This window comes from Lepus europaeus, chromosome 5 (genome assembly GCF_033115175.1).
Source record: "Lepus europaeus isolate LE1 chromosome 5, mLepTim1.pri, whole genome shotgun sequence".
Classification (NCBI taxonomy): Eukaryota; Metazoa; Chordata; class Mammalia; order Lagomorpha; family Leporidae; genus Lepus; species Lepus europaeus.
The window spans coordinates 108,629,316-108,654,801 of record NC_084831.1 but is presented as its reverse complement, the minus strand read 5'-3'; the positions used below and the strand labels follow the sequence as shown (position 1 = coordinate 108,654,801).

General features: G+C 44.2%; 1 protein-coding gene across 2 annotated transcripts; it reads left to right on the top strand.

Annotated features, from left to right (window-relative positions):
* Window positions 1-991: 991 nt before the first annotated feature.
* Window positions 992-24,657, top strand: AMPD1 (adenosine monophosphate deaminase 1). 2 transcript variants are annotated; one of them, XM_062193496.1, is made up of 16 exons: window positions 992-1,028; window positions 2,705-2,716; window positions 6,612-6,792; window positions 8,045-8,210; window positions 11,603-11,768; window positions 15,090-15,309; window positions 15,809-15,938; window positions 18,373-18,567; window positions 18,845-18,976; window positions 19,655-19,818; window positions 21,469-21,595; window positions 21,775-21,938; window positions 22,593-22,713; window positions 23,373-23,546; window positions 23,724-23,834; window positions 24,490-24,657. In XM_062193496.1, exons 1-16 carry the CDS (start codon window positions 1,007-1,009, stop codon window positions 24,646-24,648), a joined length of 2,244 nt encoding a protein of 747 aa, XP_062049480.1. In that variant the 5' UTR covers window positions 992-1,006; the 3' UTR covers window positions 24,649-24,657. The 2 variants fall into 2 exon arrangements, with proteins under 2 accessions (XP_062049480.1, XP_062049481.1); XM_062193497.1 differs by lacking the exon at window positions 2,705-2,716 and having other exon boundaries at window positions 1,007-1,028.
* The last annotated feature ends 829 nt before the right edge of the window (window positions 24,658-25,486 follow it).

Sequence of the window (25,486 nt, the reverse complement as noted above, 5' to 3'; positions counted from 1 at the left end):
GCCGTTGGTTCACCCTCCAATGGCCGCCTCGGCCTGCGCACTGCACTGATCCGAAGCCAGGAGCCAGGTGCTTCTCCTGGTCTCCCATGCGGGTGCAGGGCCCAAGCACTTAGGCCATCCTCCACTGCACTCCCGGGCCACAGCAGAGAGCTGGCCTGGAAGAGGGGTAACCAGGACAGAATCCGGCACCCCGACCAGTTCTAGAACCTGGGGACCTGGGTTGCCAGCGCTGCAGGCGGAGGATTAGCCTATTGAGCCGCGGTGCCCGGCCTCACTCTGCCTTTCAAATACAGTGTTTCCTTTATAGGATTGTAATCAGGATCAAATAGTTAATGTTTGGAAAGTGTCTTGTGTACTATAAAATGTTATGCAAAAGAAAGCTATTGTTATGACAATAGATAGAGTACAGGTAGCTGAACACTCCAGACAGAAGTTGGGTGTCTAAATTTACCACTGAATTCATTCAATAAATTCTGTCAAGTGAATTTCTGCTAAGTTGGAGATATTTCTAATGAAAACAAGCATGTGTGTGTGTGTGTGTGTGTAGCTTCAAGATAAACTAGCATCTAACAGAAACTGTTTTCATCATGTGAAACCCTGAGGATCTTGACTTATCAGAAGCCTGGAAGATTTCCCTGTGTTTCAGTAGGATGGAAAATACTCATCAGTGGTCACATCATGTAATAAAACTACACCTGACAAGAATCCAACCTGCAGGAAGATTTAGAGTATTGAAATGCCATTCCTGGCCCACCACAGATATCTTTTCTAAAACCCAAAATAAAGACTGAAGCCTTCACCTGTTTTTCACTGTCAATTGCCTAAAGCTATAAATAGGTCCAAAGCTCATCTCGCTCCTTTTAGCAGACAAGGGTCAGATTACAGGGGGCAAAGCAAAATAAAAAAATGAACGTCAGGATATTTTATAGTGTCAGCCAGCCAGCCCCACAGTCTCCTCACTCTTCCTTTCTACTGTGCTATCGTAGAATCCAGAATCCCAGCAGCAATGCCTCTGTTCAAGCTTCCAGGTAGGTGTGCAAAAGTGTTTGGAGCGCTCATTGTTTTCATATACAATCATTCCTTTAACTATCATATCAGCTTGGATAATTCTGGGTTCATACATGTCAGAAAGAAGCAAAAACATTTTCAAGGTTTTTTCTTTGTTCTAGTTTTGGGAGGTCGGGAATTTTCTAGAACTGTGTCTAGTATGTAGCATCTTTGATGACCCCAATAGAAAACTGTTGAGTTTTCATCAACTCTGCTAGTCTAAAACCTGTGTGGTCATAGCTCTGAGAAGGGTCCTATACAATGTTTCTAGCTGAAGTATCAGCTGAAAATCATGAGCATGACAGAGGTATCAACCCAAACTGTCTTCATGATGGTTCATGACCCAGGTTTGTACGCAGAGTACTTTGAAAAAATATAAGAGTACTTCAAAAAGTTCATGGAAAAAATGGAATTAAAAAGTAAGTATATTTTGGTGCAAAAGATTTTTGAAATCCATGCATAGTTTTTGTCATAATACAGATTTTCAATGAATTTTTTGAAGACCTTCCATGTGCATGGCTTTCAAAACTTTTTGCACCAAAAATTGTCTTTAATTCCATTTTCCATGAGGCTTTTGAAGTGCTCATGCACTAAGAAGTTAGAAGCCTTTTTCATCAGAAATTAATGCATGCTCTAGATAAAAGAAAAAGGAACTGTACTGAAAAAAGTAATAAACACCCTTTTAGAAAATTAAGAAATAATAAGAAAAAAAAATCACACAGTCCCATCATCTATCTTTTAGAGTTTTTCTTTTCCACCTATTTTCTGTGTAAAACTAAAGAATTTTTATAAATATCAGTTGTGATTGTATATATAATTTATTGTAAATTTACATGTACATAGTATATATGTAGTTTATTGTATATTTATATTACATATTGCATATGTAATTTAATATCCTGCTTTTGGCAGGAAAATATTTTGGATTAACATTATAACTTAACCATTTTACCATGGTATTCCTAAACATCATTTTAAAAAGCTGTACAAGGGTTTTCAAAAAGTTTATGGAAAGTATGTTATGAAAAAAATTATACACCAATGTCAAAAATTTTTTGCAGCAAAATTATCTTTTAATTCAATTTCCACAAACTTTTTTGAAATACTCTCATATAAGTCAAGTATTCTAATTATATTATATTCTGAATATAAAGAATTAATATTCTTTCAGTTTTTGAAGTCCATGCATGGTGAGTATAAATATTCTCTAACAAAGTATTTGTATCTAAAGCTTTTTCTGTGTTTGAAGATTATTTCCATAGGATAGCTTCTCAGAAATGGCTGTTCGGTAGGTACTACCAAACCGCTTACCAAATGAGCTATTTTAGCTCACCTGCTACCAGTATTGTATGAGAGTTCCCATCATTCCTCATCAGGTTTTTTTTTTAATTCACATTGTACAAAAAGTACCTTTTTAAGATTACACACATTAATTTAAAGAGTCACGTTAGCAAGGAAAAGGAAATGACTAGCTGTATAATAACCACATTCCCAAAGTTTCTGACCACAGCAAAATGTAACCAGTCTCAGACTGAGCTGGAACAACACCTGGGCCTCCTTCTGACGCAGCCTACCAGCCTCTGTCAGTGCACTGATTCGTAGCCTCTATGACTTCCACAAGTTGTTCATGTATTTTATCTTGTCTTATTTTATACAGCTGAAGGAAAACGTGAGTATTTTGGACTATTTTCACTGCCATTTGCCATCAATTAAGGATACAATATGGATCCTTAATTCAGAAACATGGTTATTTTTCAGCAGTGTTTATTAAGTGATACCATTGAAAGTCAACAGAGAATATCCCATAGCATAGCAAATGAATCCATGGCTTTTCTGGATTAAAGAAAAAAAAAAAAGACTATAAAGAAGACCTCTTAGGGGCACTATATTTTGAAACAAGAAGCACATATTGAGTCTTGCCTTAGTCAACACTCAGCTCCAGTGCAAAAAATTTTGTTGTGAATTTTTGTGACCCAATAAAGTAAAAAACTCATTTGGGATTAAACCATAACATTAGCCATAGGTTCCCTTCGCTCTCAAATTCGACTTGTCCTTTTGCTCACTGAGAGTGAGTCTGCCTCAGATCCTCTAGGAGATGAGATGTGGCAGAGGAAAGACCTGCACCCTTGTATTTCCTGCACATTAATCAAACACTGCTGAGAAGTCAGCATGCTTTTCTGGATCTGCCGGACAAAGAAGTAAGCATGACATTCCTTTTCTCAAGAGTCTTGCACTTCCTGTGCTAAAAATAATCCCCACATTTCTGGAAAGTACTGTGTAGTTTTTAAAGTATCTCTCGTGCATCTTTGCCACGACTCTGGGAGGTTGGCGTTATTGTTATTAGCTCTGTGCTTTTATGATGATGAACACTGAACGCCCAGTGATTGTGTGTTTTGTCACAGACACTTCTCCCCCTCCTAATCCAAGCTTATTTATGCTTCACTATTCCACTTGTTTCTATTCTCCTGTCCATTTTCTCTCCAAAAATAGACGCTCTATTGTCAAGCTGTTCCTACTCACATGTTCCACTATCTCAAATATAACACATTGAAAAAAGAAGTTAGTAGTTTTCTGCACAAACCTGAGGGAATCATTTCTCCTTTCCTCCATGAATTCAGGTCATCATCAAATCTTCTCTACCAATCTTCTGAAATACCAGTTTCACTCTTTTCTTTCCATAATCACCACTATTCCCTGAAGTATTTTTGAAAGGCAGAGCTCTTAGAATTATGGATCTCACTTCAGCTGTAGTTTTATTTTGTTTTGTTTTAAGATTTATTTACTTATTTGAAAGGCAGAGATGCAGAGAGAGAAGGAGAGACAGAGAGGGAGAGAGATCTTCCATCTGCTGGTTCACTCTCCAGATGGCCATAACAGTTGGGGCTGGGCCAGGCAGAAGCTGGGAGCCAGAAGCTTCTTCCAAGTCTCCCATGTGGGTGGCAGGGGCCCAAGCACTTGGGCCATCCTCCACTGCTTTCTCAGGCGCATTAGCAGGGAGCTGGACCAGAAGTGGAGCAGCCGGGACTTGAACAGGTGCCCATATGGGATACCGGCGCTGCAGGCAGAGGCTTGAGCTTCTATGCCACAGCGTCGGCCCCAGGCTGGGTGGTTGCATGAACCAAACAGCTGGTTGACTGAGTGATAGGGATTATCAGCAACATACTTTGGGATCATCATATAAGCTACTTGTTTTTGCTTTTCAACTGTCTGTCATAGCTCAGGGAGAGATAATCTTAGTAAAAATCACATTGAAAGATCTGAAACAAATGAGTGTGTGCAGTCCCAGCTATGAATGCTTGTTATAGAAGAGCCAGATCTCAGGCAAGTAGCATTTGGTGTCCAGGCATCCATTTCTGTGGTAGTCTACCAGAGGCATCCAGACCCGGCGAGACAAGCCAGTTGCATTGCCATCCTTCTCCTCCTCGTCGTAACCCACTGGCCTGTTTCCATTGGCTCCTCGTGGTGCACGCAGCCTCCACTGTCTGCCGCTTGCCACTCATCCTGGATGTGCATGTGCCTGTGTGTGAAGCTCAGGGAGGAGTGGTACTGTTTTGGGGGATCAGTTGGCAGTGGGTTAGAGAGGCATTCTTAGGCCGTTGAAAAAAAAATGTATGTACTTCATGTTCCATTTGTTCCTTTGTGGATCCTGATGCTTGCCAAAGAACTAGTAATAGTATCCAAAGATGCTTTTTAGTTTTGGGGAGTGTTTGAACTTAATGAGGCAAACAGATGCATGAAGTTCCACCCACAGTGCGGGCTTCTTTGTTAACTCTGCTGTGACAAGTTGGGCTTTGAAAACTGACTAACCTGTTAGTGTTAACGTTTTAGTAAACTCCAATCATTTCCAGTGCATGCTTCAGCCTATACTAAGTCATATCATTGATCATTTCCTTAATTACCCAAAGCTAACACAAATAGCAAATGTGCATTTGACCAATGCTACCAAATTACATCATTCAGTTTAATGTAGTGCTTTATTTTCCTTAAATCATCCCCACACATTATCTCACATGGTTTCACAACAGTATTTTGAGTAAGGTTGAGTAAGCATTAGCATTCCCTCTTTTTTTTCTTTTTGACAGGCAGAGTGGACAGTGAGAGAGAGAGAGAGAGAGAGAGAGAGAGAGAAAGGTCTTCCTTTTGCCGTTGGTTCACCCTCCAATGGCCAATGGCCGCTGCGGCCGGCGCGCTGCAGCCGGTGCACCGCGCTGATCCGAAGCCAGGAGCCAGGTGCCTCCCCTGGTCTCCCATGGGGTGCAGGGCCCAAGGACTTGGGCCATCCTCCACTGCCTTCCCGGGCCACAGCAGAGAGCTGGCCTGGAAGAGGGGCAACCAGGACTAGAACCCGGTGTGCCGGCGCCGCTAGGCGGAGGATTAGCCTATTGAGCCACGGTGCCGGCCTAGCATTCCCTCTTTACTGATCAGGAAACTGAAACAGGAAGGTGAAGGAGTTGGCATGGGCAGAGCAGATGTTTGAGCACATCACAGCTACTTCAGTTATAACTGAAAAGGTGACCCTTTGGAGGCCTGTAAAGACACCGATGGAATGGTGGGGTCAGGGGGTGCACTCTCTCAGAGCATGCGATTTGCTCTGTCACCCTATGGGGAATCCTTCTGTTTTTGGCTATTGCCCCACAGAGCTATCTGTTGGCCATTCCCACGATTGCCACCAGATCTCTTTTCTGAAAATGCCAAGAGACTTTTAGAAGTGTTGCAGGTGACGGATAGAAGCAACTGGAAGTCTAAAGAACACAGTGGAACTCCACAGAATAGCTTGAGGGTCATCACAGTCCTATCTGATGCGACTGGTGCTCTTACATCCTGAAGGTCTTGGGGTCACCCATTGCTAAGGGTTGCCTTCTCCCCCCATTTTAAGAATGAGAAAATAAAGGCATGTAAAAGTAAAATCAGCTCTCCGGGGGGTCGTTCATTACAGAAGGTCCAGATCTGGAAGAAATGGGACTCCCAGTACTCAGTGAGGGATCTTAGTGGCTCCCTTCCCCTACACGGCAACCCATCACCAAACTGTCAGGATTTGAAAGACAAAATCAAGTTTGATGTGTGAAAGAAACACAAAATCTGTCCTAAGAAGAAAGGCCCCAAAGGACACATTGGTTTCTCAGAACTACATAGATCTGAGAGATCACTGGTCCTTCCTGGGACCACAACCCTACCCACATCTTTGAAACATCAGACAAACCCCACCAACCTAATGGGCAGGACTGTGCTGCACGAGTACTACCAAGTCAGACACCCTGCCAGAAACAGGCGCCCTTATGCCCAGTGCTAGTGCTGCGAGAGCCCAGTGACTCTTAGCGCTTTCCCAAAATGTGCTGTGAGGATCTGACCCCGTGCTTCTGAGAGCAGATTTCCTAAGCTTCACACACCGATTCTCACTAAAGAAGAGCAGGCACGGAGCTCCGTCACGTTTCTGGAACTTTGGCTGGAGAGCAGAGTAACCACACACCCAGTTCAGCCACTTGCCCCGTGGCTTACACCCAGCCAAAACCTTGAGTCCCTTTTGAAAAGGGCCTTGAACGCTAATACGTGTGAATATCTTTTAGAACTCGATGATGCAATGCGCAGCTTCGCTGAAAAAGTGTTTGCCTCAGAAGTCAAAGATGAGGGGGGCCGCGAAGAGATCTCCCCTTTTGACGTGGATGAGATCTGTCCAATTTCTCATCATGAGATGCAAGAGCACATACTCCACATGGAGATGCTGGCCACCTCCACAGAAGGCACGAGGTAAGTGACCTAAGGGGGGCAAAGGCGGGGAAATGCAGGCATGGCTCAGTCTGTCCAAATGATGGCTCAGCTTAGAGGAAGGATTCCGTAGCGGTTGCCAATTGTTTTCCCATGGATGACTCTAAAAGAAAAAAGCACGAGTCTCCTATCCTCATCCACGTCTCCCTTGACTTGATGCCTCCCTGTCCACCCAAGTAAGGAGACTCGAGCTACCCATGCAGTTGTTCCAAGCCCAGGTGCGCTGAGGCTGCTAACATGTGCAGCCTACACACAATGGTTACAGAAACCAGAACACAACAGCCTTCGTCTTTGGGCTCTGTCTCCAGTCACCCTCAGTGTTATGTTCCCTCCCCACCATGGACCCGGCCCTCTTGGACTCAGGGATGTAGCTCCCCTCAGGGAGGTAGCCCTCAGCCCTGCCCAGCCTATGTCCATGATAGCATACACACCGCCTCCCCAGAACTTGCCAGAAATCCCTCTCCTGCAGTATCCTTTTCCCTTTATTTGAGCTACTCCAGGATTCACCATCTGTCATGACCTGCCACACTTTCGTTCTCAAACTTAGAGTTACCACTGACCTGGAACTCCCTCCTGTTGGCCCTCCTCCATCCTACCAGCTTCATGGGGGAAAAGGTCATTCTGCCAGCTTTCTCCTGGTTTTATGTCTTTAAGAAAAGAACAATAATACACCTTTGGAATCCCCCATAGGACCTAACATAGGGTTTGGTTCAAAACAGAAACTCAATAAATACTTGCTGAATTGAGCACATTGTGTTAAGCATCTTTAAAGTTCCAGGTACCATGCTAGGCATTTGATACACATTAAATCTCACAGGAATTCTATAAGGTAGCCATTATCGCACCATTTTGTCAGGTAAGGAGATAGGGAAGCTCACAGAATTGCAGGAACACGAACAAAAACGACACAGATCGTACCTGACTTAGCCTGTGCTTATTGAAGTAACCAGACTGCCTATTTTGGCCAGGAGTGGACTGCTGGGAAGAATGGTGTCATGCTGAAGGCTTTCTAGTATGTTCCATAAGGACCACTACTCCATCATATAACCAGGAAAAAGTGCATCTGCAGTGATTTCTCTTCCCACTATGCTTGGATCCTGTTTCTGACACTCAACTCACATTTTAACTTTGACTTTTTGTCTTCAAAATAAAATTGTGTAGTTAAATATCTATCACAAGGAAACTCCTGGTGAAAACAAAATTAAGTCTTCTTGTTTTTAAATTTCAAACCCAGGAAGAAGCGTTTCCGAGGACGGAAGACTGTTAATTTGTCCATTCCACTCAGTGAAGCATCTTCCACCAAGCTGTCGCGCATTGATGAATACATCTCTTTATCTCCAACCTACCAGACAGTGCCTGATTTTCAGAGAGTGCAGATCACGGGAGACTATGCCTCTGGGGTGAGTTACTTCTTGTCACTCCAACACAGCTGTGGGAAGCCACTCAGCCTGACCAGTCTAGCTTCTTCCCTCTCCCCTTCCCATTGAGAAAGGGGTTTAGCCCACCTGTCCCTTGTTATGCTCCGTTATTGAATTCCAATACTACTGTTTGTCTTATATTTTTGTATTGCTTTTACCATTCTGCATAGTCTGTCCTCTGTCTCCTTCGCTTCAGTATGGAGACTGTGGAGTAAAATGTGGTATATGTGCTACAGAATACAGTGGACATATTTTGGCAAAAGAACTGAAGACAGCAGCAGGCCTCCAGTCTTGCTGATGGCCTCATAAGCAGGAAAGGGAGCCCTAGAGAGGAACAGGGAGTTCTCGAGATGGACCTAGCGCAGACCTAGAATAAAGAGACGAGGTAGAGGTATCATAAATCAACCAAAGAAAACACATCAGGAGAGGGGTAGAGGAAAAGAAAGAGACCAGAAGAAAATGAGAAATATGGGGGAGAAGTGAGAAAACTCTGCCAGGGCTATTGTTTCTTGACCAACTGAACGCTCTGATTTCACCGCAGATGCTTACACAGTAGCCTATTGCTTGGGAACAGACTCCAGGATGCCACACGGAGAGCAAACTCATGTTACCAACAACTTGACCTGCTTGCCCTGGCCAGACCAGTTGGTCCAATTAATAAATCTCTGCCACATGGACTTGCAGTATCAGCATCATATTGGTGAAACTGCTGTTCAGCCATTAGTCTATGCTCCAAATATAGTTCTGCGACCAGTCCTGACTCCTTTCTCATATAACTAACCCATTTATGGCAAGTCGCAAGATACTTGAAAATGACAGAGCAATGAAATGCTCACCATTCTTGTTTGCTCATTTGCTCCATGAGAACATGGTCCTCTGCCAGTGGCAGGGGTTTTAGACACTAAATAATTGAAAAAAATAAACATTTAATGGTGATAAGTACATGGGAAACACAGTTTGGAGAACTCCAGAGTTGGGAAAAAAAAAGAAAAAAAACCATAAGAACTAGGAGACAACCGGCGCTGTGGCTCACTAGGCTAATCCTCCGCCTGCGGCGCCAGCACCCCGAGTTCTAGTCCCGGTCGGGGCGCCAGATTCTGTCCTGGTTGCTCCTCTTCCAGTCCAGCTCTCTACTGTGGCCCGGGAAGGCAGTGGAGGATGGTCCAGGTGCCTGGGCCCTGCACCTGCATGGGAGACCAGGAGGAAGCACCTGGCTCCTGGCTTCGGATAGGCGCAGCGCGCCAGCCGTGGCAGCCATTTGGGGGGTGAACCAACAGAAGGAGGACTTTTCTCTCTGTCTCTCTCACTGTTTAACTCTGCCTGTCTGCTGTAAAAAAAGAAAAAGAAAAAAAAAAAAAACTAGGAGACAAATGTAACACTTACAGGCTTGGTAGGAATGAAAATAACAACAAAGAGAGGGAAGATGGGAGGGAGGACAAGGTACACAAAACTCAGAGAGTAGCTACTCCCGTGAAAGCTAAGAGCACCTGCAAGCTTGGCCTGGAGTCTTTGAAGAGCCAAGTATGGGGCCATAGCTGCTGGCTGAATGTGGCCGAACTGCTGTGCACACTCCACCTGGCTGCAGTCTGTACTCGAATCAGTCTTTATCCTTGTCACTTATTTATTTAGTGTAATTTTTTAATTTATTGGAGAAGCAGAGAGAGAAAGAGCGAGTTCTCATCCACTGGTTTGCTCCTGGAATGCCCACAACAGGCTGGGCCGGAAGCTAGGAGCTGGAAACGAAATCTAAGTCTCCCACATGGGTGCATGAGCCCAGTCACTTGAGCTCACTACTGCCCCCTAGGGTCTGCAGTAACCGGAAGCTAGAGTCAGGAGCAGAGCTCGGCCTCAGACCCAAGCACTCCAGTATGGAATGTGGGCATCTTAACTCTTGACTGCTAAGCCAAGCATCCACCCCATCCTAGTAATTCAAACAGAAAGGTAAAGGAGGAGTAAGGGCTAAGTTCCCATTAATTCCAAGTAAAAATTGATTCACTTCAGTCAGTCCTTAATGAGCTGTGGCTCTGTAGTGGGCACCGTGTGTTAAGCACTGAAGACATGAAAATGAATAGCACCCAGATGCTGTCTTTGAGGAGCTGATAGACTGGTGGTCTAGTAGGTGGCAATGGACAAGCGTGCCACAGGAAGTTGGCATCAGACCTAGCACCTCTTTCGGCCCAGCTCAGCAGGCCTTTAAAAATAGTTAAACTGGGGCTGGCATTGTGGTACAGTGGGTTAAGCTATGGCCTGCAGTGCTGGCATCCCATATGGGCACCTGTTCTATTCCCAGCTGCTCCACTTCTGATCCAGCTTCCTGCTAATGTGCCTAATGAAAGAAGCAGGGATGGCCCAAGTACTTGGGCCCTGACACCCACATAGGAGACCTGGATGAAGCTCCTGGTATCTGGCTTCAGCCTGGCCTAACCCTGGCTGTTGTGGTCATTTGGGGAATATACCAGAGGATGGAATCAATCTCTCTCTCTCTGTCTCTCTCTCTCTCTCTCTTCCTTTCGCCCTTTCTCTCCTTCTCTCTCTCACAGTCTCCTCTACTCTCTGTACCCCTGCCTTTCAATAAATAAATCTTTTTGTAAATAGTTAATCTGACCAGGATCAATATCTGAATGTCAAACTATTGGGAACAAGCCCATGTTGATCCTAGAAAGAAAATGTCTGGACTCTGATAATGAGTATTCAACGATAGCCACTTAAGCAGGCCTGGCCCAGCCAGGCATTGCTGGGGGAGGAGGAGCAGGGCAGACAGGAGAAATGGACCAATTTGGGAAATTACTAGCAGCTCTATCAAAGCTTTTCTGTAGAATCTCTTCATTTCCAGTCACAGATAAAATTCTCTTTAAAACCACGCAGAGGACTGACTTCTCATAGGATGCTATTCTCTTCCATCCACAGCTGCAGAAAACAGTGCATGCTGATGATGTTTGAGGGACTTTGGACACCTCATTCACCCCCAAATAGTTATGTCCCTGACTGACCAACAAATGGTTTGAATTCTCACAGTTAGAATCACATTGCCTTTCACTTTTTCATTACCTTCAAAATCCTGTAGCTTAGGCTGTCCGTATGCGGCCTGGAAGGAAGAAAGTATATACCATGCTAGAAAGAGTTCCTTAAGTAATGCTCACTAGCTAATCACTGCAAAAAGCAAAAGCAAAGACAGGACGGTAAGAGAAAGACCATATGGAAGTCTTGGTGTGGATGAGCGAGCTCAGGACCAGCTCCTGGAGAGAGACCCAGGGAAGACATGGGGCAGGAAGCAGCCAAGTGAGCATGGCTGCAACACACAGCGGAGCTGGGTGGTGCCCGAGAGAAGCCATACCCACTCCATAGCTTCTGGTAGGCTGACATTTTCTTGCCAGGTCACAGTGGAAGACTTCGAAATAGTGTGCAAAGGGCTGTACCGGGCATTGTGTATCCGGGAGAAATACATGCAGAAGTCGTTTCAGAGGTTCCCCAAAACCCCTTCCAAGTACTTGCGGAGCATTGAGGGCACAGCTTGGAAAGCAGATGAGAGCTTCTGCCCAGGTAAGGAATTCTCTCATAGAAGGTATGCGACATGCAGCTTGGTTTCACTACTGAATATTCCATTTAAAGGATGCTACTAGTCTTTGCCTAGCTGTTCAGACGCCTATTAAGACATAACCTGCGTCCCATATCAGAGCACCTAGAGTTCGAGTCCTGGCTCTGCTTCCTGATTCCAGCTTCCTGCTATTGTGGACTCTGGAAGGCAGCAGGTGATGGCTCAGGTCCTTGGGTCTCTGACACTCATATGGGAGACCCAGGTTGAGTTCCTGGCTCCCGGTTTCAGCCTGGCCCACTCCTAGCCATTCTGGGTACCTGAGGAGGGAATCAGGACCCAGAATGGAACTCTCTCTGTGTCTCTTAGCTCACTGTCTCTCTGCTTCTCTGAAAGAAAAATGTTTGGGTCCAGCATTGTGGTGCAACAGGTCATTAGGCCACTGCTTGCAATGCCAACATCTCAGATCAGAGCGCTGGTTCAAGTCCTGGCTGCTCTGCTTTCAATCTAGCCCCCTGCTAATGCACCTAGGAAAGCAGGAGAAAATGGCCCAAGTACTGAGGTCCCTGCACCCACCTGGGAGACCCGGATGGAGTTCCTGGTCCCTGGCTTCAGCCTGGCTCAGCCCTGGCTCTTGCAGCCATTGCGAAGTGAACAAGCAGATGGACGATCTCTTTCTCCTTGTCTCTCCCTCTCTCCTGCCACTCTGCCTTTCAAATAAATAGGTAAATCTTTTAAAAAGAAAAAAGTTTAAAATATGCACCCAGATTGCAAATAGCACAATCTAAAAATATGAGTCATGTTTTTTTACAGATGTATTTATTTGAAAGGCAAATTGTCATATTATTAAAGATCTATAACTTCTCCTTTGTAATTCCTATTAATGTTAAAATAATATTAAGCATGGGGCCAGTGTTCTGGTGCAGTGGGTTAAGTTGCTGCCTGCAATACCAGTATCCATTATGAGCACTGGTTCGAGTCCTGGCTGCATCACTTCCCATCCAGCCCTCAGCTAATGTGCCCGGGAGAGCTGCGATGTGTGAGACCCTGGTGGAGCTCCTGGTTCCCGGTTTCAGCCTAGCCCAGCCCCAGCCTTCTGGCATTTGGGCATGAACCAGCACTTGGAAGATCTTTCTCTCTCTCTGTAACTCTCTCTCTCTGTAACTCTGCCTTTCAAATAAAATAAAAGTTAAAAAATATCATATTACTCAATTTGGTAACTCATAATCCTGGTTTGTCCATCCTCTATAATAATAACATTTAGGATGTTTGTCTTGCTTTTGTGTCCCTAAATTACACTTTATTTATCTGTTTAAGTGTGGGATTAGGAAATTGGTACCTGGTGTACCAACATAGTGATTCACTTCTTTCCTTTTTTATCTCCCAGTTGTGAGAAGATACACCAGCTCTTTCTGTGTTATTTTCTCTCTCTGGCTGCTTTAGGCATCACTTGCCAACAGGAGACTTTTTGATGCCTTCACTGGGCACAGCAGTGAGAAGTCAGGAGTGACCATGCTTACTGGAAATTAAAGGATGAATGCTTAGCCGGCGTCGTGGCTCACTAGGCTAATCCTCCGCCTTGAGGCGCCGGCACACCGGGTTCTAGTCCCAGTCGGGGCGCCGGATTCTGTCCCGGTTGCCCCCCTTCTAGGCCAGCTCTCTGCTGTGGCCCAGGAAGGCAGTGGAGGATGGCCCAAGTGCTTGGGCCCTGCACCCCATGGGAGACCAGGAAAAGCTCCTGGCTCCTGCCATCGGATCAGCGCGGTGCTCCGGCCGCAGCGCGCCAACCGCGGCGGCCATTGGAGGGTTAACCAAGGCAAAAGGAAGACCTTTCTGTCTCTCTCTCTCACTGTCCACTCTGCCTGTCAAAAAAAAAAAAAAAAAAAAAAAAAAAAAAAAAGGATGAATGCTTAAATGCCCTTACATCGTGGAATGTGTTCTTGGCTTCCTTAGGCTGAAATTGTTAGCTGTAGAAAGAAGGGAACATGTATCCACTTACTCCCTTCTCAATTCCATTAGCAGGAATTGTATGTGCTTTAAAAGGTGGCAAGCATGTAAAAGTTATAATTCTTGTAAAGTTATTGTATGCTTTGTATTAAAACCAGCTTAGGCACAGCACAGAGTATTTCTAGGGAAGTGAAACTACTCTGCATGGTACATTAAGAGTGAATATAGTCATTACACATTTGCCAAAATCCACAGGCTGTACAACACCAAGAGCAAACCCTACTGTACATTGTGGACTTTGGGTGATTATGACAATGCAGGTTCATTGATGCTTAAAAAAAACTGTACTACTCGATGCAGGTTGCCAGTAGTGGGGATGGCTCTGTGTTTGTGGGGATACCTGGAAATGCTCTTTCCACTCAGTTTTTCTGTTACTAGAAACTGCTCTTTTTTTTTTTTAAGGTTTTTTTATTTTTTATTTGAATGACAGAGTTACAGAGTGAGGCAGAGCCAGAGAGAGAAAGAGAGAGAGAGAGAGGTCTTCCATCTGCTGGTTCACTTCCCAAATGACCACAACAGCCAGAGCTGAGCTGATCTGAAGCCAGGAACCAGGAGCTTCTTCTGGGTCTCCCCAGGAGAGGAGCAGGGACCCAAGGATTCTGGGCCATCTTCTACAGCTTTCCCAGGCCATAGCCGAGAGCTAGATCAGAAGTGGAGCAGCCAGGACTCAAACTGGCACCCACTGTGCCACAGTGCCGGCCCCAAAACTGCTCTTTGAAAGCCCACTTTAAAAACACTCTAAATTAAGACCAATGAAGAAACTTAGTTTAAATAAGCTAAAGATCCAAATTCTTCAAGAGGGCTCCAAAAAAAAGTTCATGGAAAAATGCATATTATGAAAAAACTACGCATGGATTTCAAAGACTTTTTGCACCAAAATAAACTTATCTTTGAACTTTGTTTTTCCATGAACTTTCAAAATATCCTTGTATTTTTAACTGTAGTTTCAGTTTTATTTTATGCAGTTATCTAATAAACTAATAAAAACTCTAAATAGAAAGCCTTTAGTAACCAACCTCACTAAATAATAAAAATTATTTATAAGTAGTATATCCATTACCTTATATAAATAGTACTTCTAAATAAAGAACTTGAAAAATCATCCTTCTATTAGATAAAATATTATTTTATGGTTATTTTAGACCACTTTAGCCACCTTTAAAAAATGAAAAAGTGAACTTCAGCTTAGCTCTGCAAAATTGCAATTCATGATATATGAGATACCATACTAATGTGATTTTATAGTATTTTGTATTTTGGTTATTTTTAATGTGGTTCTTCATCCTATGTGCTGTTATATACTCTGTGTTTCACTGAAAAAGTCTTTACGCCTGCTCTGAAGAAGGGAGAGGACCCTTTCCGAACAGACAACCTTCCCGAGAACCTGGGCTATCACCTCAAAATGAAAGACGGTGTGGTTTACATCTATGCTAACGAAGCAGCAGCGGGCAAAGATGAGCCCAAGCCACTTCCTTACCCACATATGGAAGATTTCTTGGATGATATGAATTTTTTGCTTGCTTTAATTGCCCAAGGACCTGTGTAAGTGTTGAGTGAGACCTAAACAAGTAGCACTACTACTGGTGATAGACTATTTATTCATTATTTACTGTGCTCAAATACTAAGTGAAGCTCTCCATATACCTTATTGTTTTCACGCCTAACTACTGCTCTGTGAGGTAGCTATTTTAATAATTACAGTTTTATGTGCTGAGGCTCTTGAGTTAACCAACTTGGTCAAAGTCACACAGCTGGCTGAGCCAGAATTTGAGCCCAATCTGTTGACTCCAGAGCCAAGGTCCTTAACTTGGAATGACACTGCCTCCACTGGTTTTTAAAACGCCTGCTCACAGCCTCCACTGTTGTGCTCAGCTTTCATGAAAAGATTAAGCCCTTGGAGCTCGAAGTGCACAGTAACCCGAAACGTTAGTTCCAATGATTATGCCTGATGGGTGATAAGGCTCCGGACGTTTTGAAATTGTGACAGTTTTCCTTAAATGTCTGGAATGCTTTGAGAATCGTGTGATCGTGTTTTTCACAGTAAGACCTATGCGCACCGGCGTCTGAAGTTCCTCTCCTCCAAGTTCCAGGTGCACCAGATGCTCAACGAGATGGACGAGCTGAAGGAGCTGAAGAACAACCCCCACCGCGACTTTTACAACTGCAGGAAGGTAAATGTTTTAGCTGTGCAGGGCAATGCTTGGGCAAACACGTTAATCCAATTATCTCTTGAGAGGGACAAGAAGAACACCATTTTCTGATTAAGATCACTGCAATTGTAGTGAGGTTTTAGTGAAAGCAGATAAATTGTGTCTACAAGGGTAAAAATGCCATTTGTTTCAAAAAAAAGGTTTATTTATTTGGGGGAGAGAGAGAGAGAGAGAGAGATCTTCCAAACACTGGTTCATTTCCTCACATGGCCACAACATCCAAATGTGGGCTAGGCTACAGCAAGGTCTGGGCCAGGCTGAAACCAGGAGCCAGGAATCTATCCAAGTCTCCCATGTGGGTGCGGAGCCCAAGCACTAGGGCCACCTTCCACTGCCTTCCCAAGCATATCATCAGGGAGCTGGATGGGAAGTGGAGCAGCCAGAACTTGAACTGGCACTTTGCAAGTGGCAGTGTAACCCTTTGTGCTAAGTGCTGGCTCCTAAAAGCACCATTTCTATTGTCTTCTCCAGATTGTGTCTGAAAGGTTAAATGCCATTTTTATTGTTTTTCTCAGAGAAAAATTTACCATATTCTTGGTATAAAAAATTACAATGATCAGGGGCAGCATTGTGGTGGAACAGGTTAAGCTGCTGCCTGCAACACAGTGACCCATATGAATGCCACTTCCAGTCCCAGCTGCTTTGCTTCTGATCCAGCTCCCTGCTAACGCACCTGGGAAAGCAGCAGAAGACTGCCAAAGTACAGGGGTCCCTGCCACCCATGTAGGAGACCTGAGTAGAGTTCAGGCTCCTGGCTTTTTTTTTTTTTTTAATTTGTTTTTTATTTTTATTTGAGAGATAGAGTTACAGACAGAGAGAGGGAGAGACAGAGAGAAAGGTCTTCCTTCTGTTGGTTCATTCCCCAAATGGCCACAATGGCCAGAGCTGAGCCGATCCAAAGCCAGGAGCCAGGAGCTTCCTCCCGGTCTCCCATATGGGTGCAGGGGCCCAAGCACTTGGGCCATGTTCTACTGCATTTCCAGGCCATAGCAGAGAGTTGGATTGGAAGAGGAGCAGCCAAGACTAGAACCGGCACCCATATAGGAATGTATAAAACCTCAAGAAGTACTATTCCAGGATTTGGAAGACCTTTCATCTAATTCTTTTTCTTCTACTTCCTGACTATAAAGCCCTGGGGAAGTAATTAAGTATTTTTGAGTTTCAATGTCCTCATTTGTAAAACTGGGAACTACATCTGCTCAGTTCAAGCACAAGTGGACTGCTAACAACAAATGAGATAATGATTATGAAAAACAATCAATTAGGAGCACTTCAAAAATGTGTTCTAACCATTTAAATAAATGATTGCATGGACATGAGAATGGGAAATACAAGAGCAAAGATTTTGGCCCAAATGTTGGCTCAGCTGTCTATAAAATCTTGGGCAAATTAACTTGATCAGTCAAAACTTCATCTTACAAAATTATACTTCTAACAATATCTGCTGTAGAAGCTTGTTCTGTCTCACCACGCGATGCTGTCGCCCCTGACATGACCTGGCAAGAACACCTGCGCCAGACATCAGGGAGATGTTGGTTCTATGTGCTTAGACCTCCCAACCTTCCCAAGTGAAAACAGATTGAGCAGGATCAGCATGGTATTGATCATGGCCTCTCTGAACTTCAACTTTAAAAAAAGCCATCAGATTAACTATTTTCAGCAGAATCTACAAGAAAAATGCAGAGGAGCAGGTGTTGTGGCACAGCGGGTTAAGTAGCACTGGTCTAGCTGCCTGCTAATATGCCTAGGAAAACAGAGGAAGATGACCCAAGTACCTGCCACCCTTGGGGAAGCCCAGCTGGAGTTCTGGGGTCGTGGCTCTAGCCTGGCCTAACCATGACCATTGTGGCCAATTGGGGAGTGAACCAGCCAGTGGAAGACTTCTGTCTGTCTCTCCCTCTCTCTCTCTGCCACTCTGCCTTTCAAATAAATAAATAAATAAATAAATAAATAAATCTTTTTTAAGAAATAAATTTAAGAAAAGTTTAAAAGGAAATAATATCTACTACATAAATGTCATCACTGTGCCACGGCTTCATAATTTCAATCTTTTCTCCTTTGAAGATAAAAGCTACAGTAGCCACAATACTTCCAACTGTGTTTCAGGCATGGAGAAGAGCCCTTGAGGATTTTGTGTGGGTCACACACAGGAAGCACATTGGATGCAAATGGAGACAGGAGAAGGCAGCATTATTATTCCTTGTAGCGAAACCTCTGGTATCCTGGCACCTAGAGGGTCCTCCCGGCTCCTCTCGCTGGATCGTTGTACCAGTTGTCAGATCACGCCTGCCACTCATTCTCCCACCATGGCAGGACCTGCAGGCCTCACGGCCTCTGACACTCCAGCAAAACTAGGGCTCATTTCTGGTTTTTCTTTCTCTGAACGCACACACAGGTGGACACCCACATCCATGCAGCTGCTTGTATGAACCAGAAACACCTGCTCCGCTTCATTAAGAAATCTTACCAAGTGGATGCCGACAGAGTGGTCTACAGCACCAAAGAGAAGAACCTGACCCTAAAGCAACTTTTTGATAAATTAAAACTGCACCCCTATGACCTGACTGTTGACTCTCTGGATGTTCATGCCGTAGGTTGAGAAGATAATGTTTGCTTCACTAACACTCAGAACCTCACGTGTTTCCTCTACCAGCCCTTCTTCCCCTAGCTATGTTAACTATGTTTGCTTACTACCCTGATTGAAAACACCACAATTCTGACAGTCGGTCTTTGTCAACTGTCCCAAATTCCATTCCTGGGCCCAGCCCCTTCCCCTGCTGACAATTCTGTTTAACTTGGCCAGTCCCCAGCACTCTGTCCAGATAGCTCTGCCGATCCTACATGTCTGCTCCGTTTTCCTGACCCAGGGCCGCCAGACCTTCCAGCGTTTTGATAAGTTCAATGACAAATACAATCCTGTAGGAGCAAGCGAGCTGCGGGATCTCTACCTGAAGACAGACAATTACATTAACGGGGAATATTTTGCCACTATCATCAAGGTGAGGAAGAACAGATCAGATTGATGCCCACTGGCGCGGTTCTTCAGGAGAGGAGGAAGACGGGGGTTGGGGGCAGAAAGAAGGGACAAAGGGAGAATGAGAGGGAGGGGCAAAGAAAGGAAAGAAAGCTTCCATCTCTGGGGCCAAGGACTACACACATGGATTTAAGAAGCTCTTCTGAAATGTGCACTCTAACAATTTGCAAGACCTCTGTTCCTAGGGTAGAGAAGTTAAGGGTGTGGCTTCGGGACCTGGCCTTCTCAGGGCTGGGAACTGTGAATTCAGCAACATTTAGAGCAGGAATGCTAACGCTCTCGCCTTCATGATGTGTGTGCCTCAGGCAGCAGAAACAGCACCTGGAGCTGCAACAGGTGTGTTCGGGGAGGCAGGGGGACTAGGAAAAGCCACCTTTGCTCTGTAAACGCATTGGCTGCTTCACCATCCGTAGTCTGAGTTTTCATTCTCTAATCTCCATAAACTTCTGAGTCTTTTATCCCCCGTGGATCTCCTCAGCTCTCAGATCCCTCAGATGGTAAACTTTGACACATTCCTCCTACTTCCTCTCACATTTCCTCGCTTCTTCTTAGCACCCATCTCCTCTCCGTAGCTCCCACAGGTGTAGAGCCCTGAGGGACTTGGGGGGATTTCCCGCTTTGGACTCCTGTCTTGGCTTTGCAGGAGGTAGGTGCAGACTTGATGGAAGCCAAGTACCAGCATGCTGAGCCTCGTTTGTCCATCTACGGCCGCAGCCCTGATGAATGGAGCAAACTTGCTTCCTGGTTCGTCCGCAACCGCATCTACAGCTCTAACATGACATGGATGATCCAGGTCCCCAGGATCTAGTACGTACCTGCCCCGCAGACAACCTCAAGCCTGTCTTTGTCTCATCCGCCTCATTGCCCCCGCATGAACGAGCATGTACAGCTCTCCTAGAGCGAAAGGAGCTTCCTGAAAGCACAAATCAGTCCCAGGTCCCATGTCTTCAGTTTGCCCACGCTGGGTGCAGCACTCTTTAAAGATGTATATATTTCTTTGAAAGGCAGAGTGACAAAAAAGAGGAGAGACAAAGAGATCTCCTACCCAATGGTTCACCTCCCAAATGGCCACCAACAGCCAGTGCTGGGCTGGATTGAAGTCAGGAGCCCATTACTCCATCTGGGTCTTCTATGTGGGTAGCAGGGGCCCAAGCATTCGGGCCATTCTCCCTGGTTTTTCCAGGGTATACATTGGCTGGAACTTGGATCAGAAGCAGAGGATCTGGGTTCAAACCAGGCATTCCAATATGGCATGTGGGCATCTCAAATGGTATCTTCACCACTGCACCAAATGCCCATGGTGTACAGAACTCTTGACCACAGACAGGAGTTGGGAACATCATTTCAGTTCAGTTTTCAAATCAGGAGTGTTTTGTGTTTTGTTTTAAACTCAGGACTTTATCAGGATGACACATACATTACTGAGAATGTTTAAGCTCGAATAAGAATCATGTGACAGTTTAGTGTCTATCTTCTTTCTCCTTGTCTTTTTCTCTGTGTCTGGTCTGTTCTTTCCCACGCTCCTCTTAGTGGGATGGAGCTTTCCCGTGTCAGGACCTTTGCTACTGTCTGCAAGTTGTCTCACTTACAAGTATCCAAATTCTCCATCATCAATGAGTGTTTACCAATAGCATTGCTAAGGAAGTCCACTCCCTTTCACACCGTCTGCTACCCCTCATTGCCTTCAGGGATGGCTTCTCTCAGTTTCTTTAGTATCATTGATTTTTTTTTTTAATCTAACTTCTGTGTTTATATATTCCCTGGCCACCTGCCTCTGTGCTCTGTATGCCCTGAGGCAATGCAAGGCTTTCATCCTGTCTTTCAACTTTAGAAGTAACATTCTGAGGTGGGTAGCAATTCTTATCTAATACCATAAGGCAAACAGACAGTAGAGAACGGTGGTTAGGAGCCTGATTCTGGACTCAGACTCACTGTGCTTGAATGCTGGTTCTGTTATTAGCTATGAGACCTTGAGTAAGTTACATCACCTCTTTATGCTTGGTTTCATCAACTTTCAAATGGGGTAAAAATGACATCTAAGTTATTGAGTTACATGAGAATGAAATTTGAAGAATGGCTTGCATATATTCAGTACTAAATTGCCCCAACAGACAAGAGATATTCGTGATAAACATTTCACGCTCACCATCTTGTACACCATGTACACAGATAAACCAGTGAAACTTGTGTGGTATAACTTCCAGACTCCTCATTCTCTATCTGGAATGATCTGCGATGGTTTAGTCTTCTTACCATGGCAGGTTTGTTGAAGAGATGAAGTGTGTGGCCCAGCATGCCATGGGTATGAGTAACCAAGAAGAGTGTATGAGAGCGAACCCAGGATGCACATAGCAGGTCTTTTCCTGTACATGGCATTGGACCCTATGCTTCACTCATTGGGGGCCCATCAGTCCTATAAATATTCCTTTCCTACCCAATTCTCATTCTCGCCTCTAGTGATGTGTTTCGATCCAAGAATTTCCTTCCACACTTCGGAAAGATGCTGGAGAATGTGTTCATGCCAGTGTTTGAGGCGACCGTCAACCCCCAAGCTCATCCAGAACTCAGTGTCTTCCTCAAGCATGTAAGCACAGCTCTTTAGACCTTTGTACTGCTGCTCATGAATGGGCGATTCCACAGCCATGAATGAGTCTGTAGTTCTCTCTTTGCATTTGGTCCTTGCCTTTGGAGCTAAAAGCTTGTCTGAGGGCTGGAAGCCTGCAGACGGACTAAGCCCACTGTGTGGCTCATTTTTCCTGGCAGATCACTGGCTTTGACAGTGTGGATGATGAGTCCAAACACAGTGGCCACATGTTCTCCTCCAAGAGCCCCAAACCCCAGGAGTGGACAATGGAGAAGAATCCATCTTACACCTACTATGCCTACTACATGTACGCAAACATCATGGTGCTCAACAGCCTGAGAAAGTAAGTACGTGAGAACTGGAGTCACAGGAGATTCTGCGTGATATAGCTCTTTACTCATGCGTTGGCACTCTAGGTGGTCAAGGGCAACAGTGCATTCTTGGGGTGCATCCAATTGACCCAAATCAGAAATTTCTTTTCCTTAGCTTCTCCTTCAGTTTATTTATTCAGGGGCAGGAATGGACATTTTTGGCACCTTCAGTAACAAAGTTCCTTTTGTTGAAAGCTAAGTAATTTACACTACCCCTCCCTTTGATAAAAGAAACAAATTCACACTAATCACTATAAGATATTTTATAAAATGGCATATATATTTACCCTTCTTGATATATCTGAATAATGAATATTATATTATGAGGTGTTTTGGAAACACTTCTCTGCTATGGTGTGGGTAGGAGAAATGCTGAGACGCTGATATAAATCCATTGACACTCAAGATGTTTCCATTTAGCTAATCAACTCTGACCTCTTTACCCCCATATCTCCGGCTGTCTCTTTTTTAAAAGTTTTCTTTAGGAAGAATTAAGATGATTATTTGGGATCACCAGTTCTTTTGAATTCTCTGGATGACTTGCTCCCTTCCAGAGTGTTAGTTTTTCTACCAAAGTTTCCTGTAAGTCAGTTCTGTGCCCAGAACCTGCAATTCCTCTTCCCTAGGGAACGAGGCATGAATACATTTCTGTTCCGACCTCACTGCGGGGAAGCTGGGGCTCTCACCCACCTCATGACCGCGTTCATGACAGCAGATAACATCTCTCATGGCCTGAATTTAAAAAAGGTGAGTTGGAAGCTCTCTCCTTAATATTAACAGATAAATGCGAGCTTGAAGCATGTTTCTTTCTCCCCTACAGAAGTGTCAAGAGTCATTACCAATTCGAGAATTAAATTCAAGAGGCATAAAGGATGTTTCAGATTATTTAGCACAGTCTGTTGTGGAGTGAGAAGTAAAGGGACTTGCTCAAGGTTACCGAGCTCATGGTTGGCAGGGAGGAATTGGTACAGATCCCCTGACTTCCGGTTTAGGATTCTGACAAGGGGTAATTCAGAGGCAGCTTGGCATACCTTCAGCTGGTTCTTGCCAGAGTTCTTGTTCCAGCGTGCTTTAAGATGTTTCTTGTGAGAGCCAGAGCTTTCTTGTAGAGAGAAAAAAATGTTTTTAGGTGAAGTGTTTTGCCTAAGACAGGCCATCGACCTTAAGGCAACTCAAATAATTTGGTTTGATTCAACGCTTCTGAAAATGGATGGTCGCAAATACCTTTATTCTAAATAGTATTTACATTGAGAAACTGTAATTCTTCTTTACTCAGGGATTTTGAAGAATAGGTGATTATTTTGTTGAAAGCTACAGTTTAAGGCAGGCTATGAGATTTTAATATTTATCCAGTTTGTATCTCTTTTTCAATGTTCTTCAATAATTTTTATCTTCTTCCTTTTCAGAGTCCTGTGTTACAATACTTGTTTTTCTTAGCCCAGATTCCTATTGCCATGTCACCATTAAGTAACAACAGCCTATTTCTAGAGTATGCCAAAAATCCATTTTTAGATTTTCTCCAGAAAGGACTGGTGGTCTCACTGTCTACCGATGATCCGATGCAATTCCACTTCACCAAGGTATATATATATATGGGCTCCTGAGCAATAGAAGTAGATATTTTGCTGGACTATTTTTTCCCTACCCAGAATTTAAAAAGTCAAATCAAAGTATTTCATTATTCTTTTTTGTGTAGGTTGTGTATTATTTATTTTATTACTGCATTCCTCTTTTTTGCCTCATTTAAATAACTACAGGAGCCCCTGATGGAAGAATACGCCATTGCAGCACAAGTCTTCAAGCTGAGTACCTGTGACATGTGTGAAGTGGCGAGGAACAGTGTTCTGCAGTGTGGAATTTCTCACGAGGTAGACCTGTCCTGGACTGGCTGCCTTTTCTAGTTTATTTATTTATTTGAAAGAGTTACAGAGAAATAGAGAGCAAGAGGGAGAGATATCTTCCATCTGCTGGTTTACTCCCCAAATGGCAGCAACAGTTGGGACTGGGACAAGTCGAAGCCAGGAGCCAGGAGTTTCATCCAAGTCTCCCATGTGGGTGGCAGAGGCCTAAGCACTTGCACCATCTTCCACTGCTTTCCCAGGCTCATTAGCTGGGAGCTGGATTGGAAGCACAGCAGCCAGGATTTGAATCAGCACCCCTATGGGATGCTGGCATCACAAGTGGTGGCTTAATCTGCTATGCCACAACATTGGCTCCATGCCCTTTTGAGTTTAGGGTCTGGCAACTTGAATCTGAAAAATTAGCTGGGGACACACCATTATATGTGGTTTTTGATTCCTACAAGAAAGCATTATTCTGTCTCTGGCCATGCCTCTTGGGCAAAAGAAATGAAATACATTCAATTTCTCAGCAGACTATGCACATTGAGGCACTACGTGGTTTTGTTTTGTTTTTCCTTTCACCAGTGGCTAACAAAAGGAAGGAATTTTTGTGGAGGATGTAATATTGTCCACATCAGGGTGAAAATAGGCAACAATAATTCTGTTTCTTTTTCTCTTCTAGGAAAAAGCAAGGTTTCTGGGCAACAATTACCTTGAGGAAGGCCCCATTGGAAATGATATCCGGAAGACGAATGTAGCCCAAATCCGCATGGCCTATCGCTATGAAACCTGGTGTTATGAACTCAATTTAATTGCTGAGGGGCTTAAGTCAACAGAATAAAGAAACCAAATAGTGATATGGGTGATATTTTCATTGTAGAGTTTGAATAATAGTTACCAGTTATTCAGTCTCTACTACAAACCAAGGCTTGTATTAAATGTTCCATTAATACTATTTCATTTAATACTTTTCACAATTTTATAAAGTAGACACTATCTCCATTTGAGGCAGGATGAGTAAACTGAAGTTAGCAAGGTAAACAGTCTATACAAGGACTCACCTGATGGGGGTAGCAGTGGAAACCTAGGTTTGTCTGACGCCAGGGTAGCTGCGACTTTCAGGCAAAATGGTTATTAAGGCTGAGTGAAAAAACAAGCAAATGACTTGTTATTGGGAGTTATGTAATGACACTTTCTCAAGGCAATTAAAACCATTAAAAGGCTTTGACAAAGTACAAATGAACAATAATTTTTTCATACAAAAACAGAACAGATATATCCTGTTATAGGAAACCAGTAGTTGTCAGTTATACGCAGGGAAATTTTATCTTAAAAAAGAATTTTTGGGGGCCAGTGCTGCGGCATAGCAGGTAAAGCCTCTACCTGCAGTGCTAACATCCGATATGGGCACTGGTTCGAGTCCGGCTGCTTTTCTTCTGATCCAGCTCTCTACTATGGCCTGGGAAAGCAGTAGAAGATGGGCCAAGTGCTTGGGCTCCTACCCATGTAGGAAACCCGGAAGAAGCTCCTGGCTCCTGGCTTCAGATTGGCAGAGCTCCAGCTGTTGCGGCCATTTGGGGGAGTGAACCAGCAGATGGAAGACCTCTCTCTCTGTCTCTCCCTCTCACTGTCTATAACTTTGCCTCTCAAATAAATAAATAAATCTTCAAAAAATGTTA